Source organism: Coturnix japonica, chromosome 4 (assembly GCF_054131305.1).
Source record: "Coturnix japonica strain WE chromosome 4, WE-NBRP24, whole genome shotgun sequence".
Taxonomy (NCBI): Eukaryota; Metazoa; Chordata; class Aves; order Galliformes; family Phasianidae; genus Coturnix; species Coturnix japonica.
In genome coordinates, this window is record NC_140666.1 from 49256830 (window position 1) to 49282185 (window position 25356).

At 43.0% G+C, this 25356-nt stretch overlaps 3 protein-coding genes across 8 annotated transcripts; 2 read left to right on the forward strand and 1 right to left on the reverse strand.

Moving 5' to 3' along the window:
* Positions 1–1275: 1275 nt before the first annotated feature.
* SPARCL1 (SPARC like 1) lies at positions 1276–13333 on the forward strand. Of its 4 annotated transcripts, none has more exons than XM_085546699.1 (11): positions 1276–1415; positions 7000–7117; positions 7242–7295; positions 7934–9079; positions 9659–9725; positions 10218–10336; positions 10922–11042; positions 11492–11628; positions 12140–12288; positions 12554–12702; positions 12877–13333. In XM_085546699.1, the coding sequence occupies exons 2-11, from the start codon at positions 7064–7066 to the stop codon at positions 12903–12905; spliced, it is 2025 nt and encodes a 674-aa protein (XP_085402825.1). In that variant the 5' UTR covers positions 1276–1415; positions 7000–7063; the 3' UTR covers positions 12906–13333. The 4 variants fall into 4 exon arrangements, with proteins under 4 accessions (XP_085402825.1, XP_085402826.1, XP_015717021.2 ...); XM_015861535.3 differs by having other exon boundaries at positions 1284–1441; XM_085546700.1 differs by lacking the exon at positions 7242–7295.
* On the reverse strand, positions 13330–18644 carry NUDT9 (nudix hydrolase 9). Its single transcript, XM_015861541.3, has 8 exons — positions 18486–18644; positions 18102–18332; positions 17401–17496; positions 16863–16949; positions 16141–16252; positions 15587–15733; positions 15292–15376; positions 13330–14267 (listed from the first exon to the last, which is right to left on the reverse strand). The coding sequence occupies exons 1-8, from the start codon at positions 18584–18586 to the stop codon at positions 14092–14094; spliced, it is 1035 nt and encodes a 344-aa protein (XP_015717027.2). The 5' UTR covers positions 18587–18644; the 3' UTR covers positions 13330–14091.
* A 71-nt stretch (positions 18645–18715) lies between these two features.
* LOC107313394 (estradiol 17-beta-dehydrogenase 11-like) lies at positions 18716–24545 on the forward strand. Of its 3 annotated transcripts, XR_014945836.1 has the most exons (8): positions 18716–18997; positions 19761–19868; positions 20252–20383; positions 20911–20983; positions 21076–21172; positions 22103–22240; positions 22436–22552; positions 23842–24545. XR_014945836.1 is itself a non-coding variant. In XM_015861543.3 (7 exons), the coding sequence occupies exons 1-7, from the start codon at positions 18788–18790 to the stop codon at positions 23927–23929; spliced, it is 900 nt and encodes a 299-aa protein (XP_015717029.2). In that variant the 5' UTR covers positions 18716–18787; the 3' UTR covers positions 23930–24545. The 3 variants fall into 3 exon arrangements, 1 of the variants encoding a protein (XP_015717029.2); XR_014945837.1 differs by lacking the exon at positions 20911–20983; XM_015861543.3 differs by lacking the exon at positions 21076–21172 and having other exon boundaries at positions 20911–21017.
* Positions 24546–25356: the final 811 nt, after the last annotated feature.

Consider the following 25356-nt stretch of genomic DNA (forward strand, 5'->3'; position numbering starts at 1 on the left):
CCCCCTTCTTGGGGACAGAAACATCCATCCAGAAACAAAAGCATTCCCTACAATGATCTCCCTGGCACAGAGGGGCTTGCTGAACACATTCCCAGCAAAACCAGTCAGATATCGCAGAGAGATATTCATGGCATACCACAAAGCTCTGAATAAAGGATCATCTTTTTATTAATGAATAACAAAAGGAGAAAACATAAGCTCTGAAAGCTCACCTCTCCCTTCAGACGCTGACTAGCTGACAGGACAGCAGAATTTCAACTCCAATAGGCATCAATCAGTTTCCAGGCAGAGAAGCAGAGATAAAAGGGAGAGGGATTTATAGAGTTTCTCATGGTATTTTGTCAAAGTTTTATTTTCTGTACGGACTACAGGAGGTGGACTTGGCAGTGATATCGTTCTTTTTTCCTCCCACTTGTTTTGATTTATTACCAATAAGTTCCATAGTTGGCCATACAGAAATTAAGTTTTTGTACACTGTAGGAGTGGATCCAGTACTCTTGTGGTTCAGGAGCTAAGAAAGCAACAAGGTCCTCTCCACGCCTCATGACACAAAGGTGTTGAACCTTATTCTCTGTGCAGTAAATAATCAAGTGTACCCATCCATCTCCAAACTTGTTAGACCACCACGTCGTATTATACCAATAAACATACTCCTGCATCTCTTACAAGTGAGGTGCATAGTGTAGCTGTTTCCACCCAAAACAGAACAACTTGCAGATTTTCACACATATACCAGCTCCCTCTGCTAGCACCATCACTATCCAAGAGATGGCACAGCCATGGCAACAGCACTAACACAGGTAACTCAAGAATTATGCAACACTCCAAGATTTCAATGGATTCTGTAAAATTATTTGGTTTTGTTTTTTAATTTAGAGCTTTGCTTTTCTCTTTTTCTTTCTTTCTTTCCACAGGCTTTCATGCAGTTTGCACAGCATATTGAAACAGCACTGTAAAACTTAGCAAGGACCAGAATCCTCCTTGCTTTGCTTGCTTGCAGCCAGGCAAAGTGACTGCCCCAGCTGATCTCTTGTTCAGCTCTTCTGGGGCCAACCAGAGTGACAGAAACTACTGCACCCGTTCCCTTTGGCACCCTTCCCCCTGAAAGGCTAAATATGCCCTTCCCACACTATGGCTGAGCCCCACTGGCCCAGAGCCTGTGAGCACTGAATGGTTTTTCTCATTCGATTAATTCAGCAGAATTTCACTAATTCATCCTCCAATCCCTCCGCCTCATCCAGTGGATGCCCAGGACGGTGTTTCATTTTGTTTTACTGAGATCCAGAGTCAGACCTTCCTCCTCAGAAGCTCACAGAAAAACACGCTTTCTGAAAGATTCCACACTCGATGCCAAAATATACCACAGGAAAATTTTGCAAGGCTCACGGATTTCCAGTGCACCACTGGCTAACCAAGTAGGAGCACCTCTTCTACTGCTATGGTACTGTTTCTTCTTAATGTTTGAGTTAAAATCATAAATGTCTTCTATGTAATCCTCTATTGTCTTTGTTGTTGTAAGGTTGTTTGTTTTTCTTTCCAACAAACTGAATGTCTTAGAGTGTTGTTTTATGTTTTATGGATAAATCATATCAAGCATTTATGCCTGGAGCAGAGTTTCTTAGAAGAGAAAGCACAGTGTAATTATTGTGTTGAAGGTGACCTTTATCTTACCAATGAGACTATTATTTTCCTCCTGATCCCACAGAACAATAAAGCATTATGAGATGACCAACAGAAAACATACAGTCATCTACTTTGAGAGCTGCTGGGTGACCTGGTTTCTCAACACCTGCCAGATCTCCTGCAGCATCAGTTCAGGAACCTCCTCCAAAAGACAGGGATACAAAAAGGTACAGCCTTGTCCCTTCCCATGGATTAGAGCTGAGGCAGGAGATGTGGTTGGTCTTGAGGAATCTTTCACAAAGGTGGTTGTAGAACAGGCAAAAAAAAAACCCTTCAATCCGTATAGGATCTGCAAAGGAAATGCAGATTCCAGGGTGTGATAACAGACAAATTTTTATCAAACACATAAAATCATCCTGGCTGTTCAACAGGTCTCATTTAGGTACTTCTCAAATCTAATCAAAATAGCTCTTTATCAGCTTGAATTTGGCTTAAACTACATGGGGGCAGCGGTGAGGGGGGGATATGGAAGAAAAAAAACACAGAACTTTGGGCAAAATAAAATGAAATGCCTCATTTTGTAGAAAGAGAGTATAATAGATCTAACAATTTATATTAAGCACAAATGAATTGTTTAAAAACCATTCCTAGGGTGTCCTGAAATAACACTGTTTTTATTGAACTGAGCAGCCATGAAGGACTTAGAGCCGATGGCTTTTGCAGCTAAAGAACAGGTAGTGTCAAAGAGATTGATTCTTGTCACTAGGAGTAGAATTATTTTCCTCTTCTGGGATCTACTTTCTAATTAACACTCTTTTGTTGACTCCGTTCAGGTCCAACACTGTCTTTGCTGTGTATAAGCAGGCACATGGATTAGTTTATGGACATGTATGTGTGTACACACACACACTCACTCTCCTACAAGAACTTTAGAAACAGACTGTGCTTTACCAGATGCACTTGAAGAAAATCAATGCAGATCTTGGTAACAGGAAGACTTTGTGCAATTCTTATTTTCCATACTGTAGTTCACAACTTTCTCTTAGATGCTTATACATAAAACTTGATCAACTCACAATTATGAATGCTGTGATTATCACCTGCTTATGAGGTCCAGATATCTGAAGTACTTACTGGTGAGGTTGTGGGCATCAGCATCTGCATTTCCTGCTGAAACAGGCAATGGGCTGACTTCAAAGCCTCACACTGCACCATTTTACCAAGGTATTTCAAGGTATGTGAGCAAAAGCTCAGTTCTGAAGCCTCTGTTGTTTAAATGATTATGAAAAGAATTGCAGTGTCTTATCATGTTTTACTCAAAAAACTCATCACCCAAGTCCCATCCTCTTGAGAAAAGAATCATTGTGTATCTGTCCACTGCACACAATGAGGTACTGAGTTCCAAACCTGACGTCTTCTCATTCTCTTTCCCAAATCCTGGACAGCTGCCACTCTCATTAAGAGTGGCGGATAAGGCACCTCCATTTTTCTAGAGTTAGGTCTAATGACAAAGGACTATGCAGAAGATTTCTCCCACTGCCAGAGCTGAAACTAGGTCAGTTTACATGCTTGCTTTTGTTTATCACAAGGCATTCATCACCTTCAGCTGCAGTCTCTGCCAATTAATCATTTCTGGGTGGCATTTCATAAGCCCTGAGAATATGATGGCTGCATTGGATTTGCTGTGCCAATGGCTGACCAAAAAGGCTCATTTAGAAACAAAACACAAAGGAAACAGTAAAAGCTGCACTTTCCACCTCATCTACTCTTGCAGATGGTTTTCTCTCACTCCCCATTTAAGCTGCATACTTCATGCTGTGAGCAATGACAGACAGTGAGCCTTGGTGAAATTCTTGGCTGATGAAGGGGAACTGGTCTTCAAAATGTTATAAGTAAGAACAGGCAAGACTGGCAGGCCAGATATCATCAACTGAAGGCCTCTAGACACAAAAAATCATGTCATTGATCACATTACAAGTGACTGCTGCCACACTTGATAAGAGTGATAGCCATTGTGTAGTGCCAGGGACAAGCCCATCAGTCATCACTGATCACCAATAATGCATTGCTCCTGTGCCTGGAAAGACACCAGTAACTGCAGGAGCACTAACAGTGAAATAAAGCCATAAACAAACGTCTCTGCAACCTGAGGCTGGAAGACATGATCAGAAGTCTAGGTAGAACTTAAACTGGTGGTTATAACTTTCGGGCTTCCCAAGAGAAGAGATGCAACCCCCAAAACTGGAGCTGCTTAATATGACTCAGTGCACCCGCATCCGAGCAACAGGAGCATCCTAAGCTCCATCTCCACACAGCAGCTCTGTGCTGTTCTCTGGAAAAACATCATTCTAGGGTTGTCTACTCAAAATAGCTGCCATTTGTCAAGACAGACTTTTTTTTTTCCATTTTAAACTGAGCTGGATGCATCCTACAGGGAACTCACTGTAGGAGTGAGTGAGTCAAAGCTTCTGCCCCCTCCAGGTTTCAGGCAAAAATTTCTTCTTTCCAAGACTGAAAAAGGCAGTGATAGTTAGTATTGCTTTCTCAATATGCCAGGCGTTAAATTCCCCATTTCTTGGTACAAGATCCTGCTATGCAAGGAATTAATTCCATGTTTGTCTTTTGATCAAGCTTCCCTACAGATCTCATTGCAAAGCACGGTGACTGCATTTCTTGAGGTGGAGGCGTGCTGCTTTCAGAATAGCTCCATCTGCAATACCGACGGTTTTGCTCATATGAAGTGACACAAAAGCTTGTTTTTAGAAGCACAGTTCTATGGGACAGATTTGGAAACGAGAGAAAGAACAAAGTGTCTTCACATTTAGATCTCAGGGTAGAAGAAAAGAATAGTGTCGCAATGCAAATCCTTGCTTCATATGACGTTAGATAATGCTGAGCTTCTTCCATGACTGTCATTTTAGTTACTGTGCTTTACGTTTGCACTTACCCAGACTTATCTTTTCTAGCACCAGAAGACTAAATGAGGAAGTGCAAAAAAATCCCATTGCCATAAGCCAAGACCTTTACAGAGAGAAGGGCAGTGAGCCTGCAGGAAGTGCTCATGGTGCTTTTCTCCCGCTAAGCTCAAACTTCACATCCCTTGCCTCTGGCTCCAGTACACCACCTCCAATCCTTCACCCAGATTGCTTGGACAAAACAAAACTGTTCTCTTGGGTTCTGGCAAAAGGTCCTAGCATGTTTCACAGTTATCCCCTGGCACTTCACTGAAACTGAAGTGATGCCAAGAGAAACACTCCTCTCAGCCCTGGAGGATGGAAGGGCCACAGTCCATTGTACAAAGACTTTTTCTCCCTTTGTTGAGGCAGCTGCTGTGGTTATTGACTTTGCAGCTTTTATGACAGTAATCCCAGCTTTCCCCACCGCTCCCTCTTCTTTAAGAGTGCAGTCAGCACTGAAAAATATTTTTTTTACTGTGGCTTTTGAAGTAGTCTGGTAGTTTCCACTCACCTATTGCAAACAGCTCCCAGCATCAATGCCATAATGGAACTGGTAGCGTAAGACAACAAATTACCTATTTCAGCAGTCAGGACCAATATGAGGTGCAATCAGAACTCCTTGCTCTGAAACCAGTGTGAGGAAATGCTTCCTGCTCAGAAACAAGTTTTGTTGCCCTGTCAGAAAGTTAAATAACACGATTAACAAGGGCAATACTTGCACAAACATCATAGTTCAAGAAGGAGCTTAATTCTTAGAGATGCTGCTTAGTGTTTGGGGCAGATTAACCTGTATCGGAGCAGCTTTATAAATGTTGGCAACTCCTTTGGACTACTGTGACAAGAAAAAAAATACCCAACTAGGATGTATTCCTATAGTCAATTCAAGACTGTCAAGGCTTACCCAATAAATAAAAAGTAATGCTTCCCATGGGCCGCTGTAGGTTGGCAATAGAAAAAAAAATCACATCAAATTTCTATTTCGCTATATAAACTTCACTTACTTCATGCTTTTCATTATTTGCACAAAGGCAGAAGCAGTGAAGCCAGCTAGTGAGCCAGTAATTATGAATTTATAATACATTTATAGCTATCAAACTACTTTACCAAAACAAATACACGTAATGGGATTTCAGAACTGAGAAACTCAGTGCCCAGAGCTGTACTGCGGATTTGAAACAAAGACAGAGGAACGCTACCTGGCTTCTAGTGCTACAATTGAAGTACTTCTTCCCTAGCAGTTCTTCAAGAGCGCAGCTTACTGTTATTAGGGCTCTATATCTATAATGCAAACAGATCTACTCATGGCAACAGCTAGATTGGTTGTTTCTTAGCTCACATAAATACAGGCTTCCCTGGAATCCTCCTTTTGTGCTTTTGGTGTTCCCCCCAGCCAAGGACGTTTTGAAAGCACACACTGAGTCTCACACATTTGAATACAGTTGACCCAACTGTACTGAACTACTGCCAATGTTCTCATATGCCAGAAAGCTCAAACAGTAAAAAAAGAGACCACGAGCTTCAGGTAACAAAGTGTTTCATTTGTGTTGGTAAAGATACATGGAAAGGAATGAAAATGGAAACACCTGAGGTAGAAATTCAAAGTATTTTAAAGAGCAGAGAGGAGAGAATTTCCAGAGATTAAAAACAGTCAGTAGAACGCAAACAGACACAGAAGCAAAAGGAAAATCCCAGTGATTACTCACAACCACAGGGAAAAATATAGGACAAAATAAAAAGCAGAATGAAAGCAAAACAGTGAGTAAGATCAAGGAAAATCTGAAACGATACGATCTGTTCATTTTTTGTTTTCCTGAGGATACACCTAAAGTCGTATGAAATTCCAGTGCATATGTACTGCTAAGGTGAGAAAATAAGCCAGTGACTTTTGCCAGGTGAAAACAATTTGCCTTCCACCCACTTGAGAATATTAGCACAAGCTGAAGAAACTCCTACTGCACTGCATGCTCTTCCAGCCATCTGCCTCATGCTACAGTGCAGCAGAGTTGGGTTTGGAGCTTTCCAAGCAGGAAGGTTCTATAGCTAGTGGATACAGCACACAGCCTAAGTCCTGTAAAAGGGGCAGAACCAAAGTGCCCTCTCGATCATGGAATCAAAGAATATCTTGAGTTGGAAGGAACCCCTAAGGATCATCAAATCCAACTCCTGGCTCCACACAGAACCACTCAGTATTCAAACCCTGTGTCTGAGAGCACTGTCCAAACACTCCTTGAAATCCAGCAGCTTGTGCCCATGATAAATTGGTCAAAATCCTGAATTTACATACAACTGGGCACTGCATAGAAATGTTGGGTTTTCAGACTGACTTTCAACCTACAGCAACCACTACACTGCTTCCATCAATAATTTCTAAACCACAGTGCCTACACCCTAACTTTGTTTCATTTCATGTTACTTGCAGAAAGGAAACCTTCAAACCCTACCACTGAGCCATTAACTACCATCCTGTTTAAGATCTGAAAAACATGAAGACTGTATTGCTCCTGATTTGTCTTCTAGGATCTGCTTTCACTACTCCAGTAAGCACTCACCATGCTATTATTATACACACTTGAACTATCCACTTCCTTGAAAACCCTGTATAGCTCCGCAGGCTAACAAAATCATTTATAAACAGGTTTTTAATATAACTGTTTCTTCTAGACCGATCCATTGAACTACCAATTTGGGGCCCATGGACAGAAAACTGCAGAGAAGGTACTCTTGTTTTTTAAGCAATAAGAGGCAACCTACAATTTCATATCAACCACATAGAAGCCATTACCTCATACACATTAGTTAGAAAATCATACACAGATTCTCAGCCATGTAAGAATTTTGGCCACAATGCAACACAGAGCATTAGAAAGACACAGTTCATCTTGGCAAGCTATACAGTGGCTGGCAAACCAGACAGGCAGCTCTGGTGGTAGTGAGACAGGTGACTTCAACAGCACAACGCCATCTATGTAGGCTAAGCACAGAGCTCACAGTTTTGCATTCAAGGTAAATCCAACCAGTCTTTATTGTGTTATTCTGATGAGCACCTGTAGATCAGACACAAAGGACTTGGGCTCCAAACCAACAAATGTTCCATAAAGCCAAATCTAAGAGAATGCTGTATAGAAATGAAATACAAAATACCTTCCCTTCCAATAACATTTTCAAATAACTAATCATATCCAGCTCTGTGCAGCTTTCTAGGTACATCTCATGCCAATCCAGATAGTGCACTGTAATGAAAAAGAAGAAAGTAACTGTTCCTTTTAAGAGTTTCCAGCAGAAACTTTGATGTGAACACCTATTTGTTAGTCTATTTGTTAAATCTTTGGTGGTGCTTTTTCCCCCTCCCACAGCATAAATATACTCATTCTGAAATGCCAGAGGAAGAGAACACAGGGTTTGTAAACAAAGGTGATGTGCTGTCTGGCCACAGGACCATAAAAGCAGAGGTACTGGATACACAGAAGGATGAGCCCTTGGCTGCCAAAAGACAAGGACAAGGTGATGGTGAGCATCAAACAAAAAACAGCCTGAGGAGCATTAACTTCCTTACTCTGCACAGTAATCCAGGGTTGGCTTCTGATAACCAGGAAAGCAACTCTGGCAGCAGCAGGGAACAGCACAGCTCTGAGCACCACCAGCCCAGGAGGCACAGGAAACACGGCAACATGGCTGGTCAGTGGGCTCTGAGAGGAGAAAGTCCAGTGGATGCTCTTGGTCTGGTTCGTGAGCGCAACACATGGAAATACAATAAAAACACAGTTGGCCTAGATGAAAACAACAATGAAAGTGAAGAAGAGGAAGCTGGGGAGGAAGAAGATGAGGAATGGGGTGAAGAAACTGATTACAGGGACATGAAACACAGAGCCCGTGGGACAAGCCATGGAAGACAATACAGGAGATGGCAAAATGAAAACAGCCGGCCATCTGGTGAATTCTTGAGAGATTCCAGTCTGCCAGTACGTATAACCAAGAGACACGGTGAGAAATTCAGCATGGAGGAGGAAAGTCAGGAAAAGCTCTACAAGGAAGGAAAATTCCCTCTCTCAAAGAAAAATCATAATGAGGATCAAGGTGAAAAAAGACAAAGTGAAGAAAGCAAAGAGCATTTTCAAGTAGTCAATCAGCGCAAACACAGAGCAGTGACGAAAAGGCAGGATAAGGAGGGCAGCAGTGCTGAGGAGGATGATAATGATAGTGGTGATGATGGTGAGGAAGATCTTGGCAATGTCTGGAGGGAAGCAGTCTATGAGGAAGAGGAAAGAATGCAAAACAATGACCAGGACAGTATCACTAACAAGCAAAAAGAGGAAGTAACTGCTGGAGATGACAGTGGAGTTTATAGGGAGATGCAGGATTACAAAGGTGACAAAATTAAAGATGTTACTCACTCTGAAGACAATCATTACCACCATGAGCCCCCTAATTCCAGCAGCAAGCAACAACTGCGAACAAGTAGCTCTGTTGAGAGCATGAATTCAACGGAGCATGAGGATGAGGTAAATTCTCTTTAAAATGTAACTAGAAGAGGGAAAAAAAAACATCCTTAAGTTCCTTGTGGTCAAAAGTACGCTTTGGAGACTAACGGGTCGAACAAATTAATGTTATTTTGGAGGTTTCATCTCTTTTACACATTATTCACTCAGTTTGTTGTGTGACATTTCCTGCACAACACTGAAGTAGGACCAGAAAGGAAGTGAGCACAATTCACATCCCATAGGGCGCTCCAGCCCCAAGCAGCTCCCCAGGCACTGCTGAGATGCAGTCTGTGCTCTCTGATGCCCCAAGTAAGGACTGAAGCAATGGTTATGTTAGCCTCAAGGTACCACATGCTGCATGTCACTTACTGCAGACTATGAGGAGCCCAGGTCTTACTGAACTTCTGGCTGCTCCAGAGAAGACAGCACCCTAATGCTGTTAGAGGCCTTATCCCTCTTGCATATTTCACATAGCAACCTCTTTCCAAAGCAAATAAAAATCTGACTCAGTTTGCTATATTTGTATCTGAGGAAAAAAAAATTCCAAGTATTTTTTCCTTCCAAGATTCACCACAGCTTCTGTCTCTGTGACTTACACAGGTTAAGACCACAGGAGGTTCATATCATGAGGAAAGTGCAAGGAACAGCACTGGGAAGGCTCTCCCAGGTGAGTAAACCCTATGCCAAGCTCACACATCACTGCTAACTCACTGTGGCTTGGGAATCTGCTGGCCTGCACTTCTTTTCTGCCTTGGGCAGTGTGCAATTTCACATGACTGAATTGCGCTGGTCCATCATTATACACCAGATATGTTCCAGAGAAGAATCCTTTTTGCATGTCCTTGGATTCACTCCTGTTTTCTGAAAAATATATTTAGTTGTTGCACACATCTTAGTGTCAGCACTACAGGCTGGGAATCATTTTCTACTAAAACTACCCCTTTGTAACTTATAGCTGGGAGTGCAAGGAATTGTTTAGAGAACTTCACTTAAAACTTGACTTTTATTCAGTGAATGATTCAGCGATGTCTTAAACTTGCAAAAAGCACTCAACTTCTTGGTGAGTACTTGTTTCTATTTGACCATGTGAGTAGCACTTGGCAGAAACACTTGTTTTCATCCCATTCTTACGCTCTCTCCTTCTTGATATTATTTCTAGATCTTTGTAGAAACTTCCACTGCAAAAGAGGAAAAGTCTGCCAAGCAGACAAGCAAGGAAAACCCAGCTGTATTTGCCAAGATCCTGCTGCTTGCCCTTCCACCAAAGATTATGAGCGTGTAAGTATTACATTCAGCGCACAGCATGTGGGAAAGCCAGCAACAACGCTTACAAGATACCACATTCCCCTGTCATTATTTAGGATAATTATACCCTAAGGATCATGCAAATGGGCTTGGATCATCTCAGTAACTGTCAATTTGAGTAGAGAATCAATACTATTACTTGAGAATAGTATAAATCTATATAGCCAATGTGACTTGCTTCCATTAGCCTCCCAGGGAACACTGCTTTTTCCTGTCATTAAAAACAATAATTTATCCATTCAAGCTTTCAGAGGGCATAGCAAATACTAGTACATACCTGGTGTAATAACACAGTAGCATCTCAGACGCTGTATTACTACCACACAGAAATAAATTCAGATGTCTAAATTCAGCTGTGTAAGTACAGCCACCTAACCCTTAAGTAAGCATATTCTGACTAGAGTTTTCAATACATCCAATCACATGCAGTCTCTGTGGGTATTCCCACTGCTACATCGTATTGCAGCAGCCCTTTTATTGTAAGGCCTCCATTACTGACCAAGTAATTTTTCTGAACATAGACAGAGGGGTGAGCATGTTTGTTTTTCACTCCCTTAGGTTTGTGGCACTGATAATAAGACTTACGATGGTACGTGCCAACTCTTTGGCACCAAATGTCAACTTGAAGGGACAAAAATGGGACGCCAGCTGCACCTGGACTATATGGGTGCCTGCAAACGTAAGATTCCTTTTTCCATATAGAACTTAAATGGCTGAATCCCAAATACATCCCTCCTGTGCTTAAAATTGGCTGCTAACCCTATCTTCTCCTAGCACTGTCTTGTGTCCAGTGCTTTACCACATGAAGATTTTTTTCATATCTATACAGTATATACATTAACTTCATAGATTAAAACATCATGCACAAAAAAAACGACAAAAAACCTCACAGAGCTATCTAGACACCAAATGCAGAATCATAATATCATCTCAGTTGTAAAAGTCCTTTAGGTCCAACCCTCAACCTGCAGGTGTATTACTGAACCTGCTAGATGCATTCCCAGTTTCATACGTTACCAACTCCATCAACTTTAAGCTGAACTGGAAGTCTGTTAGTGAGAATCAAGCCTAACTTGGCTCAGAAATGCTTGAATGGAGACTTAACAAAAGCTTTGTGTTTTGACACAGACATACCCCACTGTACTGATTATGAAGTGAATCAGTTCCCTCTCCGTATGAGAGACTGGCTCAAAAACATCTTAATGCAATATTATGAACGTGATCAGGATACGTCTGCATTTCTAACCGAAAAGCAAAGGAATAAGGTAAGCGATACATTTTCAAATAGGAAGATGCAGCGACATGGTTAGTACAAACCAGATGAAACAAGCGATTTTAAAGACTACACCTGTAACTACCAAGAGGGTCATGGCCTACCATGAAAAACTCATACTAACAGGTATGAATTACACAGTATCTGATACACCAAAGCTGAGCTGCTTATCCCAGAACTGAAGGTACACTAATATCAAAGTCAGCTTTGCCTCCAACTGTCTGAGGCCACTTTCTTTTTTTACCTGGGCCTGATGCTTACTGAGTCATACGGGGTCAGACTTCCTTTCCAGTTACTACTGAAGTTTACACAGTAACCACCAACATCCACTTGGCAAATCTGAGACAAGTTTTTCTATGCGGTACAGTCATAAACAATAAAAATCATTTCCTTGGTAGCATTTCATCAAAGATTAATTTCTCCAAATTGCCTCCTTGGTGGAGAGCTCTGTTCAGGCCACATCTTCATCTCAAAACAAGAATCTATTCCTCTGATGTGTTCAGGTCAAAAAGATATACCTGAATGAGAAGCGTCTCGTCTCTGGTGAGCACCCAGTTGAGCTTCTCCTGCATGACTTTGAGAAAAACTACCACATGTATGTGTATCCTGTGCACTGGCAATTTTATCAGCTTGACCAGCACCCAGTTGACAGGTAAGAACCCTTTCTTATGTTAAGTTCTGATTTGTAGGTCAAGTTAAGAACATTTTACTATCTTAAACCACTTAAGTATTCCCTACATAAGGGACTGTTCTCTCAGGTGATACAAGCAAGCAGTGATCCTCCAAAACTTACCTCTGAGAATAAGATTCAGACTGCGGGCCTTTACTCATGCCATTTGGTGGGATTTGTGTTTTAAAGGCCTTAAAGCAAAGAGCATCACAGAAATACACCTCTACTTGTGTTCTCCTCCTTTCAGATCACTGACTCATTCAGAGCTCGCTCCTTTGAGAGCCTCCCTCGTTCCCATGGAACACTGCATAACCCGTTTCTTCCAGGAGTGTGATGGAGACCAAGACAAACTTATCACTTTGAAAGAGTGGTGCCACTGCTTTGGGATTAAGGAAGGTAAGCCTTGAAGACCAGGAAAACACACAGTACAAAGCATTACCACCGCAAAGTTCCAGAGTACAAGAATATAGGTAGACAGAACTTAGAATTTCTGTACACCATTTTGAGTAACAACACTGCATAAAAACAGCACTTTGGCAAATGGTAATAACATTCCCTTCTCTGTTGCAGAAGACATAAATGAGAATCTCCTGTTCTGAGCCCGCCTGAGCAGAATCCCCATGCAGCGCTACAGCTTGTCAAACATGCAATGCCCATTTATGACTGCAATTAACAGCTCTGTTAATTTTCAGGAATAAGTTGGCATAAGATTCTTGGAGGCAGAACAAGTCGCTCTTGGATAACACAAGTGCCTAATTGTTACAAATTCATTAGCAGCAGTAGTGTTTAAGAGCTCTAAGTAGCTCATACCTAAACAGTGTTTCCCTCTGCATGTACCAATAATCTCTTAGTAAGACGACTAACCTGATGAGAGAGTTGTTCACAAAACCCTTCCGTAGAATTATAGGATGTGGATTTTATAATACACCGATAAAAACTACTTTGAAATAGGTTTTCTTTTCCTGTCGTTTACTGTCAGTAGCACTCTGCATAGAAATGTCAAATAAACAGATCTTGTTTGGGTTTCTTTGTTGCATTGGTTGTTGGTTTTGGGGTTTATTTTTTGGCATTGATCACATTTACCAGTCCGTAAAGTGTAAATCCTACTATATGAAAAGACGGTGTTTTTAAGATATTTCTTCTCCTGCTTCTTGAAGCACAGCAGTAAGACGACCCATGTCACACAGCAGATTCCTGCTAGACAAACAACTACACCACCAAGGCTGGTACAGCTATACAGATCTGGAGCAACTAGTGCACTCAGAAAAAAATAAATCACTTAAATACATATTTCTTTAATTAATCTTAGTAACTATTCCGGTCATCATCCTACAAGCCACAGACTTGTGAAAGCTTCATACCCCTGACAAGAAACAAGTGCAAAAATAGAGCTCAAGTGTAGCTCAGAACTACAGTCAGAATCCCAGCATTCTCTTGCAGCTCTGCTGATATAAAGATTTGGCTGCAAATAATTAAGAAGTTAACAGTTCCACATTCACCTCATTTTTCACTCTTTGAGAAATTCAAAGAAGCCATTTCAAACCTTCTAAAAGTCCTTGTCATTGCATGTTCCATCATAGCCAGCTCTGCCTGTGTATACAGTGCTAACCTCACAGCTGGAAGGCTGTACGCAGGTGATAAGAGTTATTATTACATGTTACTTGCAATAACAAAGTCCTTTAAATGAGGCATACACTGTAAGGGAGCAATGAGAAGTTCAGCATCATCTCAGTTCCAAGGCTGCCGAACACCAGCCTTCAAACGTGGTTCCGTTCCTCCTTTGCATCACTCAGGACACTCAGGACCAGGTTCCTCACTCCAGTGGGCTCCCCATTTCTCTGTCACAAGCTTGATGAAGTAGCTGTGATTTGCATACAGCTTGAGCTTCTCACTGATGTCAACCCACTTCACCATCCCAGCATCATCACCTGCTTCCAGAGGCAAGTTATCCATGGTCTCACCTGTCCACAAAACAAGAGTTAGGACACACTCTTGCATCTTCCCCCCACTTTCTCATCTCACACCCAATCAGTTCCTCCCTTCCACTATTTTATTTATACTACTTTACAAACCAAATTCTGAAAGTGATTCATACCTACACAAAATGAGAATACTTAACACTTTATTAAAGGCTCAAAAGTATTTAAAAAACACTTCAGTGGAGATGTGGAGAAAAGCTTTTGAATTACCCTGTATAATTTCTAACTCTGGTTTCTGAGTCAAGTCTCAGTACTGCATAAACAAGACAATAAATGCTTATTATTTAAAATAAATATCAAAGGAACAACCTTCTTTACTTCTGAGAGTTGATAAATCAAGAACCAGCAGCGTGCTAAGCTTCAACACTACTCAAAACAGCAAAAATGACGGTGAACTAAACCAATCAATCTCAAGAGGGGAGAGACGAGAACTCAGGATTACAGATCAGTCTAAGAACCAGAAATGTATGTCCATTCCAATTGCTTTACTAAAGTAAAATAAGGTACACGATTACTCTGGCAGAGTACCCAAGATAAAAGGTGTCAAGAGTAGCCAGAACATCGAAGCAATAAATGAAAATCTGACCACTACCAGAGACACATAGCTGCTGAAGGAGAATAAAAAAGAGCTGAAGGTCCTCCACCATTGAAATTGGAAATTAAACCGACTCAAGTGACCAAAAAGAAATCAGGCTTAGCATTCAGTCTCCACACAAAGGCTCAGTTTGTGGGTTGGAACTAACACAACAATACAGAATTTGCCTGAATATGGCTTAGGTTTCTCAGTTCAGGGTAGAGAGAAATTGAAGGGGAACAACTACTACTTGCTGTGGGTGAACATCACAAAAGACAAGAGATCCTGACATGCACTTGTTTCAGTCCAAGAACTCAAACCCCACTTTCATGCTCATACATTTCCATTGCACACCTCAGCCTCACAGACACCAATATTTCAGAAGAGTACATGAAGTAAAAAGCAGCTAAAAACACAAACAAAGATACCTACCACTTTCATCATGGTAGTTCACAGCCTCTGTCTCCATCCAAGCATTATCGGTGTTACGAGGGTCATCCACGTATCCTCTGTACACCTAATATAGTGAACAACCAAAAGAAACAGCATAAAAATGAGGTGGAATAATTAAAAAGTGTTTTTCTCAGATGCATTCACCCTTACAATCTTACATGACGAGAAATTCAGTATCACAGCTTATTTTACTAACAGCTACTCTTCCTCGGTTCCTCAATAGCTGCGGGTTATCTACAGAGTTCAGAGGCAACCCCAAAGACACATGGCTTACCACAAAGTGCTCCTGGCTGAACAGTCTCTGGAGTTGCTTTTCCAGCTCTGCTTTCTCCTCAGGTGATTTCTGTAAGGAGTTCAAAGCCTCTTCTCCAAACTCCCGCTTAAGAGTAGCGCTGATCTTCTCCCCTGGATCCACCATCCCCTGACAGGGAAAGAAATAGGAGTACCCTCAGACCTCATTTGACATAGCATTGTTCGACTGGCATGTAGGGTATTAAAACTACCTGCATCGAGCTCTGGATATGGAAGGAAATCTGTATTTGTGGATAAAGCGCAAGCATGCTCATCCTCCAAAAACTGGAGCAGATTAAGTTATATCTATAACATTGAATTATATCTATATTAAGCAAAAGACACTCTCAAAATTAATATATTGCCTCGTAATGTGGAAAAATCAAGAAGCCCACTAAAAGATGCCTGAGAAAAAAGTATTTGTATTACCTTTCTCCTTCCCTATACACAATGAGCTCATCCTTACAAAGCAGTTTTATCACACACATCTGCTCTTGACTTTGCCTAAAGGGGAAGTCTTCCACTCCCAGAACTTACCCCAGGGATGGCCCACTCCCCACAGTCTCTCCTCTTGATAGCTACGAACTGCAAGATGTTTTTGCCAGTAACTGGGTGAGCTACTTTATTGCCACTTCTATCCCTCTTCCACCTGCAGAAAATGACAAACAAGAGCATTATTTTCTGCTTTGTTGTAGGAGCCAAACATAACAGTGGGGCCCTCACATAGTAGTCTATCAGGTAAAGTACAGTCCCTGAGCAAAACCAGACAATAGCTGCCTGGGAAGATCTCATCCATGCAGTTTCACTGCTAGGTCCTGAACATCTATATCTGCTGAAACTCTCATTATAAAGCTTTCACCTATAGCTTTATTTTTGTCTACTCACGACATGAGGATAACGAGATGACTTCTGCTCAAAGAGTAAATTTTGGCTGCAACACTTCCAAACCATCTATTGGGCACCAACAAAAGGCCAAAAGCATCCATTGTACTGTGTACAGTAAAGGATTTAGAAGAACCGCAGTGACTAAAGCAAAAAGCAATCTAATTCAAGAGGAAAAATAGAACTTGAATTTGCATCACTTTCATGGACATAAATGAGTAGCTTTAGTAGTGTTTTGATAATGTCCTCTTCTTATATACTAGGCCAACCCAGCATTTCCTACAGTGCAAAAACAGGCATGCCACTGACTTTGTAACCGAGTCACTCAGTATTTTCCTGCTGTACTATACATTACCTTTCAGTCACCCATCCCTTACCTGGTAACAACAGGATCAGCAGCATGGTTTGGTCCCCAGCGTCCCAGTAATCCTCTCCCTGTGAGACCTGTCCTTCCTGCCGGGTTTCTGAAATAAGTGGCACAGAGTATTTAGCAGCACTATTTGCCCATGCAGGGCTCCAAGTATACAAAAAAAAGTAGCTTTAATGAAGCCTGAATCACAGAAAGGACAGCAATGTACACCCAATGTCAGCATTAGCTTTAAAGAATAAAAAAGAACAGTTCTCTGTCATCACCTTTTTGTAGCCGACAGAGTACACAAAGGAGAACAAAATGGCTGTGTCATTTCCCTGATCTTCTGCCTCCCTCGGGCCCCCACAACCCACTCTTGGGGCAGTCCAGGCCAACTTTTTCATGCCTCTCAGCACAGCTTTTTCCAGAAACAACATTCTTTTCTGTCTCTAGGGAAGACTACCCTCATTTTGTTCATGCAGGTACCATCTATTAGAACCGATACAGATGTTTAAGAGCCCTACAACTAAATCATTGAAACACATACACAAAGAAAAATCACTCACCGTGGCCTCCCGTTTTCAACCACATACAAGCCATTCCAACTTGTCCTCTCCACTTCTCCATCTCTCTCATTAAATTTGGGTGAGAAACTTTTATCGCTGTGAAAAAGAGTAATCCGAAGTTATAAAGCCTGTCACATCCCTCTGGCTGAAGGCCAGCTACCCAGTGTGTGACACCCAATTGGCCAACAAGCAGTTTTTACCAAAACTTAAAATGCAGCTCCTCCCATTTCTGTAGGGGGGTATAAAATCTGAGCAATAACTGATGACCATCTGTTTAAATCCGCGGATAAGTATGATGCTCTAAAGCACTCAACATTTCCTCCTTTTCATTCAAGCAGTATTTCAAAGCTGTTCTTGTTCATATTAGGGATCATAAGACGTTACCCAGGGATGAAGCTAACGAATGCTTTCCTAATGTAAGTGCAGCGTGCAGATATTTTCTTAGGTATGCTTTATCACAGCTGCTAAATGCAATCCCTGACTTTCAAAACATGTTTAATGCCTACGCTCTGTGTGCATCTTTGGTGCTGGTAGGGAGGCAGCTGTCTATAGAAGCACATTTACTGCTCCCCAAAGCAATTCCCCTCAAACTGTCACAAGAATCAGTCTACCGACTGGATTTTCCCCATATAAAAAATGCAGGAATCTACATTACAAACTGCCTTTGCATTTTCAAGTGCTCCCTGTCTCCTTCCACTCACCTGACCTGCGGATCTGCCCATTGGGGTCCAGACAAAATAGACACTGCAGTGTACTCCACAGGTCGGTAGTCCTTCCATTCAGTCAACCAGTCCACTTTATCTGCAGGAACATGGGCACGCTCAACACGCGATCTGGGATACGGGGAGGTGAGAGCTTTGCTGTGGTAGAAATCCTTAGCGTTACAACTGTCAAACATGTTAGCGGGATGGAGCCAGTGAGCTGCAGAGTTACTGGAAGAAAAAAACGAAAGCAACACCTTATTCCTAGAATCACAGAATACTTATTAAGTATTAAGTATGGTACTAAACGTCTCATCTTATTAGACTGCACCACACACAACAGACAGGCCCGCTGTTCCTCACACACCCCGGGTGCCGCCGTACCTGATGTGCGGGAGGCGGCTCAGCCCGCACCGGGCGGGCGGGGACAACACAACCGTGACGGACAACACGGCGACAGCCCGAGCCGGGCCGAAAACCAACATCCCCCAGCACCAAAGCGCTCGGCCCGGCCTACCGGAGCGACCCCAACCCGGAACCACCGGCACCACGTTACAAGCTGCCCTCTCATTAGGCGGAGAGCGGCCAACCAGCGCCGAGTCCCGCCCATCGGTGTCCTCCTCCCGCCCCACAACACGCTCCGCTTGGTCACGGACCAAGGGACCGTTTGGGTACCGTGTGGCACCATGAACCTAGTGCTGGGGCTGCTGCTGTTCGTGGGCACGCTGCTGTACTCCTACGTGGAGGCGCTGCTGAAGCTGCTGCTGCCCGTCAAGAGGAAGAACGTCCGCGGGGAGCTGGTGCTGGTGACGGGCGCTGCCCGCGGCCTGGGCAGAGCCACGGCCCGAGAGTTCGCCCGGTGCCAGAGCCGCCTGGTGCTGTGGGACGTCGAGGCGGTGAGGCTGGATGGGTCCTGACGGGGCGAGGGGAGCGGGGCTGGGGGCTGCAGGTGGCTGTGGGGAGCTGGGAGCCGTCTGGGTGCGGCTAGTTCTAAGCCCCTGCCATGGACAAGGTTGCCAACCACCAGACCAGGCTGCAGTCCAACCTGGATCCAATCCAGCCTGGCTTTGAATGTCTCCAGAGATGGGGTATTCACTGCCTCTCTGGGCAGCCTATCCCAGTGCCTCACCACCACCTGCTGAGTGAAAAAATTCTTCTGAACATCTAACCTAAATCTCCCCCTTTTTTAGTTTAAATGCATCTGGAGCACTATGTCCAGTTTGGGGCTCTCCAGTTCAAGAAAGAAAGGGATCTCCTAGAGTCCAGCAGGGGGCCACAAAGATGATTAGTAACCTCTTTTCTCACAGCCAGACTGTTATTCATGCCATATGCTGGGCACCTCTGGTATCTCCAGGCTGTCACCTGCAGCCGTGCTTTAGTCCTCTGCTTACAATCAGGAGGCTTCCAGATGTCACCTGGTGCCCACTTCCCACTGTCCAGCTAAATGAGCTTTAATGAGGCAAGGGCATTATTTGTCTCTCCATTCCATTTCCAGCAGCAGTCCTGTGCAGGTCCTAAATTTAAAGTCCTCCCCCAAGATGCCATGGTGCCTGAACAGCAAAGCTCAGGCAATGTATGGTCGCACATGCAACTAAGTGGGCTGTACTGAGGCCATTATGCTCATGTCATACATGTATCCTTCTTTCCTTCCTCCCATAGCATGGCCTCAGGGAGACAGCAACAGAGTGTGAAGGGCTGGGAGCCACTGTTCACACCTTTGTGGTGGACTGCAGCAAAAGAGAAGAGATCTACAGCGCTGCTGAGAAGGTGGGGGAAGTAGGCACGTGAGCCAAGAATTACCCAGACATGCCGGGGGTTTGAGAAAGGCTGGAAAACAGCACCTGAGGTTTTCCACGTAGATTGTGCAGCTGTGACTGTGTAGAGCATATTTTCTGTGGGTGATATGTAGGAGACTATAAATGCTGGCAGTAAATAAGGGAAAAACACGAGATCTAAATCAGCTTTCAAGATACTGCACAGTTCCCACCAGATTGGGAAAGAACATGATTTTCTCCTCTCTGAAAAAAGAACCTAAAACAAAAAACAAACAAAAAAAAGCCCCACAGGATTGTAAAGAGTTAAATTAATTGTTGCTCACAGCCTTGCACATCTGTGATAATGAATGTCATGGGCCTCCTTTTGTCCAAAAGGTGAAAAAGGACATTGGTGATGTCTCCATCCTGGTAAATAACGCCGGTGTGATTGCAGCTGCTGACCTGCTCTCCACCCAGGACCACCAAATAGAGAAAATGTTTGAAGTCAACATTCTTGCTCACATCTGGGTAAGGGCTGTTGCTGTGTTTATGTCTCTGTTTTTGTGAGTGTTGGTAAGGATGAGAGTGGCACCTGCTTTATCCCCTGTAGAGCTTCTCTCCGCTCTTTGCCAGTGGCCTGCATGGAAGTGATGCAGATGAGACATCTCAGAGCTGGGCTCTGGGCTCCTTGGCATTGTGGCAACTAGCCCTGGGGACACAGCTGTCAGCAGGGCCTTACAGGGTGGAGGGCACAGAAAAGAAATTAAAGAAAGTTAAAGAAATTCTGCTTGCAGTGGGAAAAATGAGAACTAAGGGATTGTATGTGGTGGGAAAGAGACACTGGCAATGTTGCTGCTGACAAGGGAAATCTAGAAAGCAGCTTAGGAGCAACATGAGCATCAGCCTCTGGCCTTGGGTGCTGTGTGGTATCTTGCATTAGGGAGAGCTTCACTTAATTGCATGCAATTAGAATCAGTGTTGAGGACATCTAAGAAGTCATTGCTCTTTTCCTCCTCATCACCTTATTTCTGCCCCTTTTAAAACTCCTTTTCAAGACAACGAGAGCTTTTCTGCCTACAATGATGAAGAACAACCACGGTCACATTGTCACAGTGGCTTCTGCAGCAGGTCAATTTGTAACTTCTTTCATGGTGGCTTATTGGTAAGTGACTTCAAAATCAGCTCTCTTCATTTAATTTTAATTGTGTCTTCTTCACCAGCAAACACGGAGTAACAGAAATAAACTTCCCACTGAATAAGCTACTTCCAAAGGACAGTGCTAAGGAGAAAAAACCCACAACATAAGGACCAATAGAGGTACCCACTGATTTGCTTATTAGCTCTGACTGATTCAGGTGATCCGGTGAAAGACTAATGTGTTACAAATCAACTAATGCAATCTTCAATCTTTTTTCTCTCCGTAACTGATCTGGACTTTTGCTTACTAAGAAAGGTATTTTATTCCCTTCTTATTAGACTGTAGTGCTCTTGTGAGTCACTGTAGTTTTGTCAAGTAAACGTATAATGAGTAGCTTTTCGTATTTCTAGTATTTGTGACAGTGACTTCGGTACATAGAAATACTTCTGCCACCACGTGGTAAAATGCAGACTTTGACAGTAAACCATTCACATGACAAAAGAAACATGCTAATACTTAGTGTTGCAAGCATCACATCACTACTGAGAGATCAATGCACTGCCCATTTAAACTAGAAGTATTTATATTTCATGAACAAAGTTACAGAAGAGCTCTAACGTGGCATGTTATCAGACTGCATGTTGTTAGCCCTCTACCACGGTGGTTCCAAACAGAACCATTTTCCCTGGGTACGTTTCTGCACAGGGAGTCACTGTTGGTAGCAGGAGAACTCCTGAGCCAGGAGTTTTAACCAGTTTTCACTGTTCAGATCCTTAGCATCAAATGTGTTCATCTGTTTCTGCTTGCCAAGAATTTTCTAACACCACTCTAACAAGTAAACGCTTCGGGTTTATGCGCTAAGATTTATCAGACTCTTCATGATAAAGGTAACTTTCTGAAGGATGCTCACTTTGCATCCCATAGTGTCTTCTCCAGTCTGCACTGTGTATTTCAGCACTGAGCTGTGGCACAGCAACAGTTAGAATTAGCCCCCGCCTTCCCATTGTTTCCCTCACTAGTCAGTACTGCATGTTCTCTCAGCCCCTTTCCATTTCTGAGGCTGGAAATAACATTCATGCCTTCTGATTTGTGCTTTTTTCCTCCACCAGTTCAAGCAAGTTTGCTGCAGTTGGATTTCATAAAGCTCTAACGGAGGAGCTGACTTCACTGGGAAAGGATGGAATAAAAACAACGTGTCTCTGTCCAGTTTTTATGAATACTGGATTTGTCAAAAACCCCAGTACTAGGTAACAATGATCACAAGTCAGCATTACATATTTGTCCCTGCTTTACCTGTTATTCAAACCGAGTGTATTTCCCACATAGCAGTTGTCCTTTATTTACCTGACTTTGTGCACATGTGAAGTATCCTACTTCACATTTAGCAGCTGCCCATGTTTTATCACTGTTGCCCTTACTTATATGCTTTCCTTTGATTTTAGGCTTGGAAAGATCTTGGAGGTAGATGAAGTTGTGAAGGCACTGATGGAAGGAATATTGACCAACCAGAAAATGGTTTTTGTTCCACCACAGCTGAGCTTTGCTTTAGTTTCTGAAATGTAAGTGGCACACAAACACACACATACAAATAAACCACCAAAGAAGGGGAAAAAAGATGCAACATAAATGCAGGAGAGTACAAGCATCACATTAGTAACATTGGCTTCAAGTTTAAGCTTCACTGTAGGAGGAAATGTAATTAGCACCGTTAGCAGTCAAATACTACATTTGGCAGCATAGAAATATTCTTGCTTGACAGCTAGATACGAGAAATTTAGGTTCAACCCAGCTTCATTTACTTTCTACTACCGTCAATATTTTTCACCACTGCATTCATTTATTTATGTCGTTCCTTATTTAACTTCAGATGGAGAGAGATCAAGGGATCACTTTTCCTTCACAAATGGGAATTGCCACAGGGCTTGCAAAGAACAATTTGTCTGGAACAGGAGCCCTAGGCAAACTCCAGAAACAGCTGAACAACTGCTGCTTTTTAGTGTTCTGAGTCAACACCAGAAGGTCTAGGTCATGGAGGCTGAGAATGCTGCTTCTCTCTGCTATGTGAAGTGAAATTTGTCCTCTCAAGCTTTAATATTCAGTGTATCTTCTCCTCTAGTGAGGCTCTGTTTTCACTGGAGCTCTGACTCAAGGCCTGAAATTTGCATAAGAACAACTAAATTGACACTTCAGTCAACTTCTACAGCATCCCAAGAAACACTTCATAATAACTTGTTAATGAAACTCAACATCACACAGTTAAAAAACAACTCTTTTGCATTCCAAGGGATACTTGGACAGCAGAAGTGTGCAAAGCCACAAAGGAGTGGTACTTAATACTGTCATAACCCTTGAGATAACTCTGTGTTAAGCTGGGAGCAGGCAGACACAAAGAGACACAAATACGGCTCATGCTAAGAAAAAAAATCATAGAAGAGGGAAGTGCACCTCAAGGTCTCTGTTTTTACCATCCCACCCTTTCCTCAGACTGCTGCTTTTGAAAGTAGAAAAACACTTAATAAGCACAGCTCTCTACTCAGTGTTAAACCTTCGTGGGTCCTGCATGCAGTGTTGCAGCCAACATCTTTTGCAGTGGATATCTACCCTTGAAGTGATCATAAAAGGGGGAAGGTGCTGAAGGGACTGTCAAGCTAGTCGAACAGTTATGAAGGCAATGGGTTTTTAGGAAGTACTCCCCAGATTTAAGTTCTGGTGTCAGTCTGATGTTCACATGCAGTCTGTGCCCTGATGAGCTCCAGTCCCACCTGTGGTAACACTTCCTCTGAAACCTGAATTCTTATCCTAGGTTTAATTTCATGGATTTTTTTACTTTTTTTTTTTCATCCTTCAGGTTGATTCCAGAACGTGCCTCGAATGTTCTCAAGAAGCTGACCGATGTTAAGTTTGATGCAATTGTTGGGCATGGAAGCAATCAGTGAAAAGGAAATTGTTTCTTATTTCCCCGTGAAATGACTGAAATCAGAACATCTGCTGAGTGTAGCTCAATGATTTGGATTCAGAGCAGAATTGAGATGGGTACTTCTTCCACGCCACCACTTCCCATCGCACCTTAAGGTCCATCCCACACCAGCAGGAACAGATATGAGTAATGTGGTGTGTTAGCAGAGCAGAGATGCAACTCTAGAAGTCAGAAGCACTGTTCTGACTGTGCATTCTACCATCTCTGGCTCCTACTACGGCAGCAGACAGCAAATCCAGCAAGGCCTATTTTGGGGTCGGAGAAGCTACCTACATGAATACAATGGGATTGCCTGAGTCTTCTAATCCTGAGTGGGATTAGTCTGGTCTTATCACTGAGCAACACTGTCTTGTGTGGGGAGGAGTTCTTTGAGGTGTCCCACTTCATCTTAATGAAGCATTTTAAGTTCAAAAAGCCTTGTATTGCACGCTCCATGTTTTGTGCTTTTGTAACGAGTACTTGAAATAATACAGCTTTTTAATCATGTGTTACCTAAGTATGTTTGATTGTCCATCATGCATGAGCACCGTCAGAACAACTTGTACAACAGAATAAAAGCAGATCTCTACCCAGAAGGTGTCAAATAACCCCATACCTGTTCTCCTTCCTCAGAGTTTATCAATTCCAATCCTGTGAAATGCTAAACCCATTCATTGCACAAGATGCTGTAGCACAGTCAGCCCTGGATAATCCTGGGCTTTAACCTGTGGTTCCCCATGCAAGTACAGGGGAACTGCAGTGCAGGAATACTCTGCCAGTGCCTGGGCCCAGACAGAGATGTGTGTGCCAGACCAATGGGCAGGAGTATAAGGGGAACAGCCCCAGATGGGCCAAGCTCTTCCTCATGATCCAGCCATGAGCCAGCCACCTGCTCTACCAGGACCTGCAATGACCAGGAGGTTAAGCTTCCAAAGTTCTGCATGAACTAACTGCCTTTGCCCTGAGGTACAAGAGAACACCATGCGATGAAACACCGGTCAAAGACCTCTTCAGAGCACAGATTCTTTCTGCCTACTCACATAGCTCCTCACTGTGGCAGGCATTGGCTGGCTAGGAGGTCTGAATTTTGCATTTGCAGGAGGTCTGAATACACTGCCCACATTAAGCACGGCAAGAAGTGGGTGGCTTCTAACATGGTCCTTGTTCTGCATACCAATGTTTTTTTTAAGGCTCCTCAGTTCTCTTCCTGGCCACAAGAGACAAGCTTATCCCAAAATCTGGTTGTTACAGACGCTTAGCAGAAGTTGAATACTGGCATCTCACACACTGGCTTAAGGCACTTGTGAGTGGGGTGAGAGACACTGGACTCATCTCTATGTCCCTCTGAGCCATCTCCTGGAGCTGGCACTTCCCTGCCTCAGCCACAGTTCTGACCTGAGCCCCATG

Coding starts and splice junctions, on each gene's coding strand:
- SPARCL1 (XM_085546699.1), top strand. CDS start 7,064: ATGAAGACTGTATTGCTCCTGATTTGTCTTCTAGGATCTGCTTTCACT. Junction 7,118..7,241: donor GATCTGCTTTCACTACTCCA/GTAAGCACTCAC, acceptor TGTTTCTTCTAG/ACCGATCCATTGAACTACCA. Junction 11,043..11,491: donor CTATATGGGTGCCTGCAAAC/GTAAGATTCCTT, acceptor GTTTTGACACAG/ACATACCCCACTGTACTGAT.
- NUDT9 (XM_015861541.3), bottom strand. CDS start 18,586: ATGTTGGTTTTCGGCCCGGCTCGGGCTGTCGCCGTGTTGTCCGTCACG. Junction 16,253..16,862: donor GCTGATCCTGTTGTTACCAG/GTAAGGGATGGG, acceptor CATTTTCTGCAG/GTGGAAGAGGGATAGAAGTG. Junction 15,377..15,586: donor TCAGCCAGGAGCACTTTGTG/GTAAGCCATGTG, acceptor TCACTATATTAG/GTGTACAGAGGATACGTGGA.
- LOC107313394 (XM_015861543.3), top strand. CDS start 18,788: ATGAACCTAGTGCTGGGGCTGCTGCTGTTCGTGGGCACGCTGCTGTAC. Junction 19,869..20,251: donor TCTACAGCGCTGCTGAGAAG/GTGGGGGAAGTA, acceptor TTTGTCCAAAAG/GTGAAAAAGGACATTGGTGA. Junction 21,018..22,102: donor TCTTTCATGGTGGCTTATTG/GTAAGTGACTTC, acceptor TTCCTCCACCAG/TTCAAGCAAGTTTGCTGCAG.